The sequence below is a fragment of the Canis aureus genome, chromosome 21 (genome assembly GCF_053574225.1).
Source record: "Canis aureus isolate CA01 chromosome 21, VMU_Caureus_v.1.0, whole genome shotgun sequence".
NCBI classification, from domain to species: Eukaryota; Metazoa; Chordata; class Mammalia; order Carnivora; family Canidae; genus Canis; species Canis aureus.
In genome coordinates this window covers 22,100,916-22,114,216 of record NC_135631.1, presented here as the reverse complement: position 1 = coordinate 22,114,216, position 13,301 = coordinate 22,100,916, and the positions used below count along the sequence as shown (strand labels likewise).

Sequence of the window (13,301 nt, the reverse complement as noted above, 5' to 3'; positions counted from 1 at the left end):
TGAGGAAGTACCATTGTTATTCCCATCATATAGATTAAAAACAAACAAAGGAACAACCGAGGTTCAGAAAGGTTCCTCTGCACAGCCGAGTAAATAGGAGATCCAGGGGTTGGCCCCAAGTCTGAGTCCAAAACTCTGGTTCTTACTACTACTGTGGTTCTATAGAGGTGGGAAAAAAATCTTTTCCTCTACTCTCTTAGGTTCTGTTGCTGGGTCATGTGAATTAAACTGACAAACGACAGATTAACAGGAGAAAAGATTTATTATGCATGCACTCGGGGCCTCACAGAAAACATGAAAGCCCAAAGAAACATTTAAGCTTGAAAACTTATAAGCCATTTTAACACAGGGTGATACGTTGTGGACAAGGGATAACAAAGAAAAAGGGGGTTGGGCTTCCAGAAGTCATACATTGTGGGAAGGTAGATACATGGGGGAAACTCATTGAAGGTAAGGGTTGTGAGGGAAGATTTGTTCGTGCAGACTGGTTAGTGCCACCTCCAGTGAGAACTCTCACCTCTTCTTCCTGGAACGGGAGAGAGGGGAGGGGAGGAGGATGCCTTCACCAAGGGAAATGTATACCCTGCTTTGAGGCAGAAAGGGAGAGGACAGGACTTCTCCTGTGTCTGCCATTTCTCAGTTGCCTTCAACTTCTGATTTTTATCCCAAAGTGACATATTTTGGGGTGCTATATTCTGGTCCTCTTCAGTTCCCCAAACACAGAATAACACACTGTTTTAGAAGTTCTCAAATAGGGGGCCCCCGGGTGGTGCAGTAGGTTAAGTGTCCACCTCTTGGTTTTGGCTCAGATCATAATCTCAGGGACTTGAAATGGGGCTGTCAGTGTGGCCCGCTGCTCCTCGCACTTGGGCATCTCTAACTTCACGAGCACTTCACGCACATCATTGTCTTCTGTTGGATCAACACAAACAACTGTATGAGGCAGCCTGGTTCTTTTTTTTTTTTTTTTATCTTACAGAAAACCGTCTTAGAAGTCAGGCAACTTCCCCAAAGATATCCAGCGTGGCCACCTGACTGTCCGCTGTTCTGCTATATATGTTACAGGACCTTTGTCCCCTGAGTACCCGCAGGTTTTGGTCACGCTGCTTCAAAGAAGAAGAGGTAGGCCCGGCCAAGAGTGGTGGCAGCAAAGCAAAGTTTACTGAGCAAGACTAGAGAGGGAAGGGGTCCCCCGAGCGAGTTTCTGAGTTTAGGGGTTCTTAGGAGCTCTTTTGCAGAACTGTGTTAAGCAGTCAGGGCGTGCTGAGTCCTGCCAGCCAGGGCTTTGGTCATGTATCTGTCTACCTATTAGGTTAATGTCTCTGTGCTGATGGTCTTTTTTTTCTGACATCTGGGGGCTTGTGTCTTAACTGCCCCTTCCCCATAATATTGACAAATGTTTTGTGGTTAATTATCCTATTTTAGGATGTTTTGCAGAAGCCATTTCTACAAGGCTGCAAAGCAAAATGCTAGTGTGGTCCTGCCTAAGCTGCAAAACAGGATGTCGGTGCTGTTTTATTTTAGCTGGCCTGGCTCCATATTTTCTTGGTGGGGATCCTGGCCCTGACTACCTAACTGTCCAACCAACACCTAACATACAGACACACATACATAACATGTACACACACACACAGCCCTGTGTGTGGCGTATGTAGAGAGCCATATATATGTGTGTAGCCCTTGCTAATGGAGCTGGTACTGACTCAGGCCTTGGCTGGCCAACACCCTCAACCCATCTTTGTCCATTCACACCACTATCATTAGGGAAAGGCTTTCAAGGAAATCTACTCCCCCTTCTCTTTGGCTAATACCGTCTACTCCTGTAAATGAGCTGGACAAGCCCCTTGACAGTATGTACAGGTCCCTCTTAAAGAAGGGTGACCTATTTGAGGTGGGTTTATTTAAGTGTTTCTCACTCTTTTTTTTTAAGATTTTATTTATTTATTCATGAGAGACACACAGAGAGAGAGAGACAGAGACACAGGCAGAGGGAGAAGCAGGCTCCCAGCAGGGAGCCCCATGAGGGACTGGATCCCAGAACCCCGGGATCACGCCCTGAGCAGAAGGCAGATGCTCAACTGCTGAGCCACCCAGGTGTCCCTGGAGGGGGGTTTAGCAGGATTTCTTTTCAATGGTTTGTTTCCTGTTAGCTTCTAATAATGTGTCTGGAAAAGAACTAAAGTAAACTGCATTCCATTGAAGACATCCTACTTCAGATCTATTACAAACCCATATAAGGGTTCCCTTTTCCAGAACCTTACACAACACTGGAAAATTTGGCAGGAGCAGGGGTTGGCCCTAAAGGAGGATCCCAAGCAACCCTCTTCTCCTACCTCCGCCTCCCGCTGTAGAGGATGAAAACTCATTTCCCCAGAGACTTTGCAGCGAGGGGTGCTAAGGCGAGCCCGCCGGCTGTGCTGGGGGCAGGTGTCTATGATCTCCCTGAGAAAGGAGAGGAAGACTGGAAAATGCATCAATTCTCTTGCAGTTCTGGCCAACTCGTTGCTTCTTGTTTTTGTCTGAGGTTCCGCGGGGAGGGGAGGTGGGACGTGGGAGCTGGGGGCCAGGGGCGCGAGGCTTCTGGAAACGTAGGGGCAGGGGGAAGAACGGAGGGGCGCGACCCGGTCGGAGGCCGCGGGGCAGCGGGCTGGGGGAGCGGGGAAAGCAGGTGCCGTGCCAGGGCGGCTCCGGGCGCCGGGAGCTCCTGGTCCCCGCTGCCTGCCGAGCCCCTCCAGCCCCGGGGGCGCGGCCCGCCGTCAGGGGGCGGGGTACGCTCCGGGGTGGGGCCTGCCGCAGAACACTGCCTATTGGGGGCGGGGCCGACTGAAGGGGCGGGGCCTACCGCTGAACTCCGCCTGTTCGGGGCGGGGCCGGCTGAAGGGGCGGGGGCTGCCGCAGAACACCGCCTGTTCGGGGCGGGGCCGGCCGGGGGCGGGGCCTCGCTCCGTCGGGGCGGGGCCTGTGGAACCTCGGAACCCGGGCGACTGGGGCCGAGGCGCGCGTCTCCGGGCGCGGGGTTCCTCCACGCAGCCTCCCATTCAAAAGATGCCGAAGGGGCGGCGCGGCAGCCAGAGCCCCACCATGAGCCAGCGGCCGGCCCCGCCCCTCTACTTCCCCTCCCTCTACGACCGCGGCATCTCCTCGTCCCCGCTCAGCGACTTCAACATCTGGAAGAAGCTCTTCGTGCCGCTGAAGGCGGGCGGGGCGGGGGCGGGGGCGGGGGCGGGGCGGCCCCTGCCCCAGGCGCCCCCGGTCCCGGCGCCCCCGCCGCCGCCCCCCGGCCTGGGGCCCCCCAGCGAGCGCCCCTGGCCCCCGCCCTGGCCCTCCGGCCTGGCCTCCATCCCCTACGAGCCTCTGCGCTTCTTCTACTCGCCGCCGCCGGGGCCCGAGGGGGCTGCCTCGCCCCTGGCTCCCGGGCCCACGGCCCCCCGGCTCGCCGCCGCCTCCCACCCCGAGGAGTTATGCGAGCTGGAGATCCGGATTAAGGAGCTGGAGCTGCTCACCATCACTGGCGACGGCTTCGACTCCCAGCGCTGTGCGTGGCCTCGCCCGAGCCCCCCTGCCCGCCCCGGCTCGCTCCCGGGCTCCACCCGGCTCCACGCCTCCTAACCCCCTCCCACGCAGTGTGGCCTCGGGCTCCGACTGCAGCCCCCAGGCTCCGGGATCCCACGTCGACCCGCCCCCCGCCCCGGCACCCGGTCACACCGCCCAGCGCCCCGACTCCCGCATCCTGGGTTTCCACCGACGCCGCCCCTCACCGCAGTCCGGATTTCGCCAACACTTTTGGCCCAAACCCCACCCTCCGTCCGTCCTGAGCCCTTTGGGTAATGGGGACTCTGAGCCTCCAAACCTGGAAGTCCATCCACCGCAGCCCCCATCCTGCTCTCGGAGCCTCCTGCACCTTAACACACAGCCCCGCCCGCGCCCCCGTGGTGGCAATGCCACCATCTCCCACCACCCCTACCCCTACCCCTACCCCTAGAGACCCGAGCTTTAGTCTTCAACTGCGGTCCTGGACGGGTGGGGCGGGGGGGTGGTGGTGGGAAGCGAAGGAAGGTGGTTGGAGTGTCCGTAGGTAGAGGTGGGAACTGTGCAAGACCCAAAAAGCACAAGGACAGTTCACCGGGGCGCTTTGGGGCCCTCCACTTCCCAATGCTCGAAGGAAACACCCTGTGGACCCTGGCCCTGGCCCTGGCCCTGGGAGCCCTCTCACCAGGGTCCTGAACTCTGCCCTTTGGTCTTAGGTTTAAAGTCTTAGGGCTCTGGACCAGGGCAGACCAGGTGTGCTGATGTGGGCAGGATGCCTCCCGGTGGGAGGGTCAAGTTCAATCTGATTCTACTCCCATAAGGACTTAACACCCTGTAGGATATTCAGAGGCCATAGGCTGTTCTGCAGACTGTGTCTTCCCATCACCTGTTCTGGCTAACACTTGCAGTATACCACTAGAGGAGGAAAGATTATTCTAGAAAGACCGTTCCCAGTATTGCAAAAAAAACCAAACAGGTTAAATTGCTCCCCTGCCACACAGGGAAGGGGTGTATGAAATAACCGAAATGTTTAGGTTAATGTGGCCGTGAGAATGGTCTCCTACACATCAGACACCCTGTAAGATCCTCTTCCCACCGCCATGGAAAGAATCCCTAGAAAACAGGCTTTTCTAAGTCCTGGATTTCTCTTGTACATATTCTCCACTTAAACATGTTTTGGCTGTTAAGGTGTTTTGTTTTTGTTTTTGTTTTTTCCTTCCTGCCCATGTTGGGTATTGGATTCATGCAGGGCACACAGACTTGCTTCCCAGAAGCTTACGTTGGGAGGGTTAGAAAAGGCCTTCTCTTTACTACAGCTGTGTTTGTTTTGCTCTTCTGCAGATAAATTCTTGCAGGCACTGAAAGATGAAAAGTTACAAGGACTGAAGACGAGGCAGCCCGGAAAGAAGTCGGCCCCTCTCTCCTGAGGAGCTGCCCACCAGCGCCTGGGCAGCTGCCTCCTTAGGTGTTAGTGCATAGATAATGTGTCCCTTTGGTTGTCATTTCAAAGATCGTTATTTTCTGTTCTGTATTTAACTGCTGCTCTCATTGCTCCCAGCATGTACTCCACATTCAGGGCCCACTTGCGTGGTGAATCTCATGCTCTGTCTCCTCCCTGTGCTGCTGCTGAGGGAGCTCCCGCATGGTCTGGAAGCTGCTGCCCCTCTGGCGTTCAGGGTCTCCCTCCAGGGGCCGTAGGAGGGGATGCCCAGCACTGTCAAGTGGAAGGAATTGGGAAGGATCAAGGGCAGTATCTATTTGGTGGCTGTGCCCCTGCCCTTGGAGGACTGGAACAAATGGTTTATTTTCAAATAGCTTTAGTCCTGGGAAGTGATTTAATAGTTTTTGAGCCACAAAACTCTTTGACAATCTGATCAAAGCCATGGTCCTTCCTAGAAACTCACATATTTAAGAAATCCTGAGGGCTGATTATGTGCCTTCCTAGACACTTGGGATTGGGAGCGGGGGAGACACAGACAATAAATACTATAAATAAGTAAAACATAATGTGGTATCGTCGATGACCTGCTAAGGGGAAAACAAAAACAGTTGGGCAAGTTGCACAACAGGGTCAGAGAGCAGCAGGGTGGCAGTTCAAATAAGATTTCTGGAAGAGGTAACATTTAAACAAGACGTGAAGGCAGTTGAGGGCGATAGCCATGTGGCACCCGGGGTGGGGCGGAACGTTCCAGGCACAGGGCCCAGTGCAGAGGCTGAAGGTGGGCGCTTACTGGGATGTTAGGGCCAGCAAGAGCCCTGGTGGCTGGAGCAGGAGTGAGGGGAGCCTGCTGGGGTGAGTGCAGAGGGTCCCTCTCGGTCCCCAACTTTGCAGCCGTGGTGAGGACTTGGGGTTTTACTCTGAGTGGAGTGTGGAGAGGTTAGAGGGTTTTCAGCCGGGTGACCACATCTGACCTGTGCTTCTGAGACTAAGGAAGGAGACAGGGAAAGCAGGTAGGGCGCTGTCATTATTAATAATCCGACTAAACGAGAAGCAATGGTGCAGGGCAGTGTGGCCCAGCCCGGGCCACCCTTTCACCCTCGCTGGGTCACAGGTGTCTACAGGCTGTGGGGTACCCACCACTGCCACCACCCTTGCTGCCAGGTGCTGTCTCTGTGGCCAGAAGGAGCAAGAGCTCAGCAACACAAGCCCATGAATAAAGGAGAAAGTAAGGAAACGGGAAACGGGTCTTCAACTGACTGTAACATTTGGTTGCGTAGCATCTGGAATCCTCTGTGCCCTCACTGTGCCTGCAGCCACTGCCCATCACAGCCACCGAATTTGTGACATTTGGGATTCCTGCCAAGGAGAACGAAAAGGAGTGACCAGTGACTCAGGGGTCTTAGAATCCAAGGGAAGGAGGTGTTGGGGGCGAGGGTGGTCAGCTCTGACCAGTAGCACCAGCAGGCCAAGCATGGTGAGCCCGAGATGCACCCTTGGGCTTGGCAACGAGGACTGAGCACTGGGGTGACCTGGCCAAGAGTAGTTTTGGTTGAGTGAGGGGTATAACACCCAACCGGAGTCGTGTTAAGAGAGAAGGGGGTGGAGGAGGAGACCATGGGTGTAGAAGACTCTTGAGGAGTTCAGCTGCCAAGTGGCAGAGAACTAGGGCCCCAACTGGCAGGAGGGGTGGCAAGGTCTTTAAGGGGGAAATGACTGCTTGCCTGTGGCTGGGTGGAGGGAGAAAAAGTGATGCTGTAGGAGATGCGGGGTCGCTGCATGGGGTCGTCGAGTGGACGGGAGACGTGGGACCCACTTACAGTGGAGGCATCACAGGGGGTCCCGACTGTGGTGTGAGCATGCGGATGGGGAAATGGGTGGCAGGAGCCCCGGGAAGTCACATGCACAAGGCCAGAAGTTTGTGGGGCAACCAGGACCTCGTGCTTGAGGACGCAGATGCGCATGCCTGCCAGGCCCAGCCGGAAGCTGTGGGGTGGTGCCCGGAGCCAGGTGGAGACTGGCCCGAGTGGCTGCCCAGCCAGGAGTGAACACACGTCAGAGAAAGCTCTCGGCTTCTAACCTTACCAATGAACTCAAATATTTCCAGGACACAATTCGGACCAAATAAAACCAAGCCTCGACAGTCCTATAGAGTTTGTACCCATAGGAGTCCTCTCACCCCAGGTAGGGGTTCCAGGCCTGTCTCCCCTCCCCACTGAAAAGGCAGATTCCCATATCTCCCCAGGCTGGTTGTGGTTGGAGAAGCTCCCTTGTTCATCCCGAAAACCTTAAAGCTGGCAAGGCCAGTGAGAGGGGCTGAAGAAGGTCAATGAGAGGGTGGGGGAAACCAAGGCACCACACCCAGTGGGGCCTGTTTCCCATTCCCTCCCTGGGCCCCGTGGCTCCCGCCTCCTGCCAACCTCTAGCCTCCTCCCGGCTCCTCTGGCTTGCTCGCAACGTTGGCCGCCTATTAAGTGCACACCGTGTGCAGGGCACAGAGGGAGACAACTGATAGGAACAATCTCATTTAATCCTCACCATCACCCTGTGAAATAGGCACCACTCTCGGCATGTTTTATAAATGGGGAAATGAGGCTCTTCCAGAACAAAATGGAATGGAGGAGGCTGTTCGCCAGAGAAAAGGGTGTTGGCAGATGCAAGTGATAGGATCCTGGTTGAGAGAAGAGCGCATGCCAGGAATAACAGATGCAGGCAGTGGGTGCTGCAGCCAGCCTGACTGGCTCGCCAGCGCCAGTTGTTAAAATTCAGGAATCCTGGAAGCCGGTTGTCAAATAGAGCCACTGTTAAAAACTAAACCGCGTCACCTTAAAATTAAACTGTATTTACGACTAAAGAAATACTCAAAATCCATCACTTCCTATTTTGCCACATTTTACAATGACTTGTGTTCTTGGGGTTCTATTGCACCACTCTACTTGGTGGAAATACTACAAAGTGGTGCACTAACGGACACTACTTCTTAAAAATGCCACGTTGGTATCTGATATTGGCCATCATGATAGTTTTTACATCCTGGGAACTGGTGAATGGACAAATCAGGTTTGTTCCGGGCCACCTCCACTCCTCCAGAGAGTTGTTAAACATTTAAGTAGCGCACCGCCAGGTAAGTGGGAAACAAAAATACCACTATGTTCATAAATGAGCCGAAGGAAAGGCTGCTTTGAAGCATTTGAAGTTGGGCCGAAAGTATAACTGAGGCTCCTTTCTTGTCCGGCCTGAGTTGGTCAAAGGCAAAAGAGCCGGATGGAGCCTGCCCGAGAAGGCAGCCTTTACCTTGAAATATATAGGTTTTCGTGGAGCACGTATGGACTGACTTTTAAGATTAGTAAGCCTGTGAGCTGGTAACATGGGGCCCAAGGAATGTTCTGGACCCCGGCCAACCAGATTTGTGACTTCTACTTTCAGGTGACTAGGGTATAGGGAGTGCAGAGGTAACAGCCTGCAGGTGGGGGATGGAGGCCCCTCCTCCCCAGTGGTAATTGTTTTGAGCAAGATGGAACATGAAACTTGGTTGAGCATGAGACTAGCTATTTACATCCCACCCCCTTCATCACAGATCTGTTAGTCCTGAGAGAAATAGAAAACTCAAATGAAACGGGAAAACTTTCTGTTTTGTGCAAGTAATTTGTGCCCCGACTCCAGGGCCAAGGAGTCAGGCAGGATCAGTGCCCGCAGGAACCCGGTTTCTCAGAACAGAACAGAGATCCAGTCACAGCTTTAAGGCTTTCGCCGAAGGTGAGCCCCGCGTGGGTGCCTCATGGCACACGGACTGGAACTTTCACGTGTCTTGATTCCACCTCTGACCAGATGTGTGACCTTGAGAAAGTCACCCAACCTCTCTGAGCCTGTTTCCTCATCTGTAAAGTGGAGACACTGTTCTCACAGGTTGGTTGGCTGGGTGGGTGGCAAGAAATAAGGTGACAGATGCAAAACCTCCCCAAGGGGGAGTCATTATTATTATTATTTTCTGGTGCATTTAGAACTCGGTTCTCACTGTTGGGCTAGGGGTGCAGGGAATGGAGGGCCTGTGGGCTTGTGGGCCGAGGGAGGCCTGGCCTGCAGGAGCAGCTTTGAGTTTGCAAGGCCAGAGGGCTCAGCCCTGTAAAAACAGGACAAGGAAGTGAGTGAGCCTGGCTGGGAGGCAGTTGGGGAGGGGAGGGGGGTGAGTTTTCTAGAAAGAGCTTCTCCCAGGCAGCAGCCCAAGGGCTGGGCCTCTAGCAGGTGAGCCCCCCCTCCCCCGCCCCCCAGGGAGGCCTGTGGTCACCACCCGCGCCTTCGCCTGTCCCCACCGGGGCAGCACCCACTCGGCCGCGCCCGCAGGAAAGGGGGCAGCGGGGAATCGGGAACAGGCACAGTGGGCGGGGAATCCACCCAAGCTGGGGTTTCTTTGGGGCTGGGGGGCGGGGCGGGGGACAGAGGGCCACTCCTGCCGGCTTGCTTAAACAACCGCGGCGCACAGGAGGGTTCTCTGGTTGCAGGCAATAGACACGATCAATCGATCGGTGGCAGCGAAAAGGTTCAAAGGAGGCATCCAGGCCTTTAGAGGGAAAGGAGTGAGGGCGCCGCCCAGGGCCAGCCTCGCCCCCCCTCCCCCCGCCGGGGGAGGAGGGGAAAGGGGGAGGGGGGAGAAGGGGAGGGGAGGAGGGGGGAGGAGGAAGACGGAAGGAGGAGGGAGAGGGAGGGAGGAGGAGGGGGAGGGAGGGAGAGGGAGGGAGGAGGAGGGGGAGGGAAGGAGGGGGAGGAGGGGGAGGAGGGAGAGGGAGGGAAGAGGGAGAGGGAGGGAGGGGGAGGAGGGAGAGGGAGGGAAGAGGGAGAGGGAGGGAGGGGGAGGGGGAGGGAAGGAGAGGGAGGAGGGGGAGGAGGGAGAGGGAGGGAGGAGGGAGAGGGAGGGAGGGGGAGGGGGAGGGAAGGAGGGGGAGGAGGGAAGGGGAGAGGGAGGGGGAGGGGGGAGGCTGGCGAGCGCTAGGTCCCAAGCGGGCGCAGAGGCGAGACCAGGCCGCGGCCACGCAGGCGGGGGTGAGGCCGCGGGCCCAGGGGGAGCCGTGGGCGGGAGGAGGCCGGCTCCCCATTCCCGCCGCGCGCACCGCCCCCCCCGGGGTCGCCCCTCCCGTGACGGGTCGGCCCGAGGGCGGCGCGCCCAGGGCCCAGGAAACCCCGCCCGGGGACTGAGCCGCGTGCAGCTCGCTCGCTCGTTCAGTCTGATGCAGCCAAGCCTCCTTTCGGCGAAGCAGGTGCCTCACTTCTCTGAGCCTCTTTTCTCGTCTGGAAAATGTGCACGACAGCCCCTCCCGCCCGGGGTTGTTGCAAACGAACCGAGAGAGTGCGTGCAAACCGCTCAGCTGGCCCGCGGCGCCGCCGGCCGCAGCGCGGGGTGAGCGCGGCACCTTCTGCGTCCCGGTTTCTGCTCAACACAAAACGCTCCCGTTTCTCTCACGGTGGGATCCACTAGGTGGCAGCCTGAACCTAGAAGTGGATGGAACAGATTGCACCCCCCTCCACTCCCCCACCCCTCCACCCCCCCACCCCTCCACCCCTCCACCCCTCCACCCCTCCATACCCCCCTCCACCCCTCCACCCCCGCCCCATCCCTCTCTCGTCCTCACATCCAGAGCTGACATTTATCAACTTGTTCATTATTACCCAGGAGAAAATCCAGTTTGGAAACCCGGAGGGCAGAGGACACGTTGTGGCCGTTGCAGGCGATCATTGCAAAAATAAACACAGGTGCAGCCTGGGGCCCTTGCGGAAGGCTGCAGGTGGCTTCGGGAGAGCCACATTTTACTCCCAAAGGGGGGGAGTGGGGGGGTGGGGGGGAGGGTGGTGGTGGTGGAGGATCTCTTTTCAGAACCAGTTTCAAGGTGAAGAGTCTGGTTCACCTGAATAAAAGAAGCTGGACTGAACTCATCAATATTCATGGTCTGCTAGGGACGCTATACCAACATTTCACGGAGGGTGGCTGGGGGGACGGGGTGCTGGGGGAGGTGGGGGGTGTGCCCTAAACAGCTGACATTTACTTCTCACAGGTCTGGGGGCGGGGAAGTCCAGGAGCACCATGCCAGGCCAATTCCTGCTCTGGTGAGAGCTCCCTTCCCGGCTTGCCGCTGGCTGCCTTCTTGCTGCGTCCTCACAGGGCAGACAGAGCTCTGGTGTCTCCTCCTCTTAGAAGCACTTCAATCCCACCTTGAGGACCCCACTCTCATGACCTCATCTAAACCTAATTACCTCCCAAAGAGCCAGTCTCGGAAGACCAGCACACTGGGGATTAAGGCTTTGTCATATGGATTTGGGGTGGGGCATGGCACGCGTCACTTGCAGCACTATCTACACCGTATTCCTACTTATTCCTCTCTCCTGTTACCCACCTGTTCCTATTATTCCTATTATATATATATATACCACCCAACCATTAGTGGATGACAATAGGCAGCTAGACAATAGTTCATGAGTAAGTACATATATCTATAGCTACTTACATATAAAGAAACATACGTAAATATATATAGATATTCATTATGGACTGTTGCCCATTTGCCTATTATCTGTTATTGTTGTTATCCGCGGATGGGTGGGTGGGCTACATCTATGTTGTCTAATAGAACTTTCTGCAGGGATAGAAATATTCCAAATCTGTGCTCTTTAATATGGAAGTCATTAGACAAATGTGGCCGTTGAGACTTGACACGTGGCTAATACAACTAAGGAAATGAATTGTAAATTTTATTGCGTTTTCATTATTATATTTCAGTTTAAAGAGCCACATGGGTTACTGGCTACTGTATTGGACAGTGCAGAGCTAGACCGAGGTGTATATACAGTTTCCTCTTTATTCAATTGATTGGTTGTGTTGAGTTTGGAAAATCTGGGGTTTAAGACAGTCTCAGTTTTCAGAGTTAACCCATGTGGGAGTAGGTGAAAACGGTTGTCTCTTTATAAATGAGGAACCAAGGCTGAGAGCAGTGAGCCCAAGGTGACACGGTGGGTCAGCGGCTGAGCCTACCTGCCACCTCCATGTGGTGGTTCCTTCCTCTGTGTAAGCCTCCAGGAATCTAGGCTTCCTTCTTGTCCCTTCCAGAAGTGATTTGGGATGACTCACAGGACAATGAGGACAACCCCACTCGACCAAGGTATGGTGTGTGACCACATATTCGTGTGTGCCCACGCACCACGTATGTGTGTATGTGTGTGCATTCGCGCATGCAGGTGTGTGCATGAGCAGGCCTCCTGTAGAAGGAGGTCGTGTGACCCTCTGCGCAGGAAAGAGGATGGGGAGCAAACCTGAATTGTTCACCGCACCCTTCCCCATCCGTCCCAAAGAGACAGTGTATTTTAGGTGCATTTCGATGACTGGTGTAATTTTGTAGTCTATTTTAGGAACAGACCAAAGGTGCTCTGGCAGGGCCAATTCTAGCAATGGGAAAGGTTTCTTGGGGTCTGAGCACAAGAGAGGCCGATGGGGTTTCAAGACACCCTTAGAGTTTCTTCCAAGCGCTGCTATAATGCCGCACCCACCAATCCCAACCATCCACCACCAGGTATGGAGGGCTTCCTCAGTGCCAGGTCCTGCACTCAGCACTCTACAGAGTCTTACTATTTCCAGCCCCAAACCACGAGGCATGGCCTTCCCCGCCACTTAGGGAGGCACGGAGACACGTACAGCCAGGATATTGCCAAGCTGCTCCCAAGCCCAATCACTTAAACTTTCAGCTCATTTTTTGGTGGCTGGTTTCACACTCTTCTATTTTCTCTGTTCCCCTTCAGCCCACCTCAACCAGCTGCTATCAAGAACATTTGGGTGAGCCAATGTTATAACTGCCAAAAGTCTGGTTCTAAAATAAGAATGGGCAAGGTTCCTCCCGATTCCGGCACCGGAGAGCCTCCCTTGGACACCATTGTGCCCGAGCAGTTACGTGGGTAGTCTCATTTTCCACTGGCTTACCGTATGGTTCTGGTAATGAGTTCCGGATCCTTCTTACAGAACTAACGGCCCTTGCTGCCAGACCTTTAAATACACCAAGTCCAGGCGTTTGGCAGGGAGTTGCTTGCTGGGACTAGGGTAGAATGCCTGGGGTGAGTTGAGTCTTTTGGTTGTTCTGAAGAATGACTTCTAGGAGTGGTGGCGCCATTAATCATAAGAACATGTGGAATCTGTGGGAGATTTCCAGCTTGGTCAGGTGGTGAAGGGCTTTTCCTTTCACAGCACTGCTCAATGCCTGGGTGTCCTGAGCTTGCCCTCTGTTCTGGGGACTTATGTGTGTCCTGGTTGTCTAGAGTGGGTGGCTGCAAGGGCCTGAGCATAGGGGTCACCACTTGGGGG

General features: G+C 55.2%; 1 protein-coding gene and 1 long non-coding RNA gene across 2 annotated transcripts; one reads left to right on the top strand and one right to left on the bottom strand.

The window, feature by feature from the left end:
• Nucleotides 1-243: 243 nt before the first annotated feature.
• Nucleotides 244-2,718, bottom strand: LOC144293430 (uncharacterized). Its single transcript, XR_013360666.1, has 2 exons — nucleotides 2,334-2,718; nucleotides 244-526 (listed from the first exon to the last, which is right to left on the bottom strand). It is a non-coding gene; the product is annotated as an uncharacterized LOC144293430 (long non-coding RNA).
• Nucleotides 2,719-2,958: 240 nt separating this feature from the next.
• C21H11orf91 (chromosome 21 C11orf91 homolog) lies at nucleotides 2,959-11,702 on the top strand. Its single transcript, XM_077863543.1, has 4 exons — nucleotides 2,959-3,535; nucleotides 4,870-5,821; nucleotides 10,632-10,711; nucleotides 11,011-11,702. Exons 1-2 carry the CDS (start codon nucleotides 3,046-3,048, stop codon nucleotides 4,953-4,955), a joined length of 576 nt encoding a protein of 191 aa, XP_077719669.1. The 5' UTR covers nucleotides 2,959-3,045; the 3' UTR covers nucleotides 4,956-5,821; nucleotides 10,632-10,711; nucleotides 11,011-11,702.
• The last annotated feature ends 1,599 nt before the right edge of the window (nucleotides 11,703-13,301 follow it).

What these genes read in the sequence shown, in the direction of transcription:
- C21H11orf91 (XM_077863543.1), top strand. Translation starts at nt 3,046, where the DNA reads ATGCCGAAGGGGCGGCGCGGCAGCCAGAGCCCCACCATGAGCCAGCGG. An exon ending in CGGCTTCGACTCCCAGCGCT is followed by an intron (nt 3,536 to 4,869) that starts GTGCGTGGCCTC and finishes GCTCTTCTGCAG; the next exon opens with ATAAATTCTTGCAGGCACTG.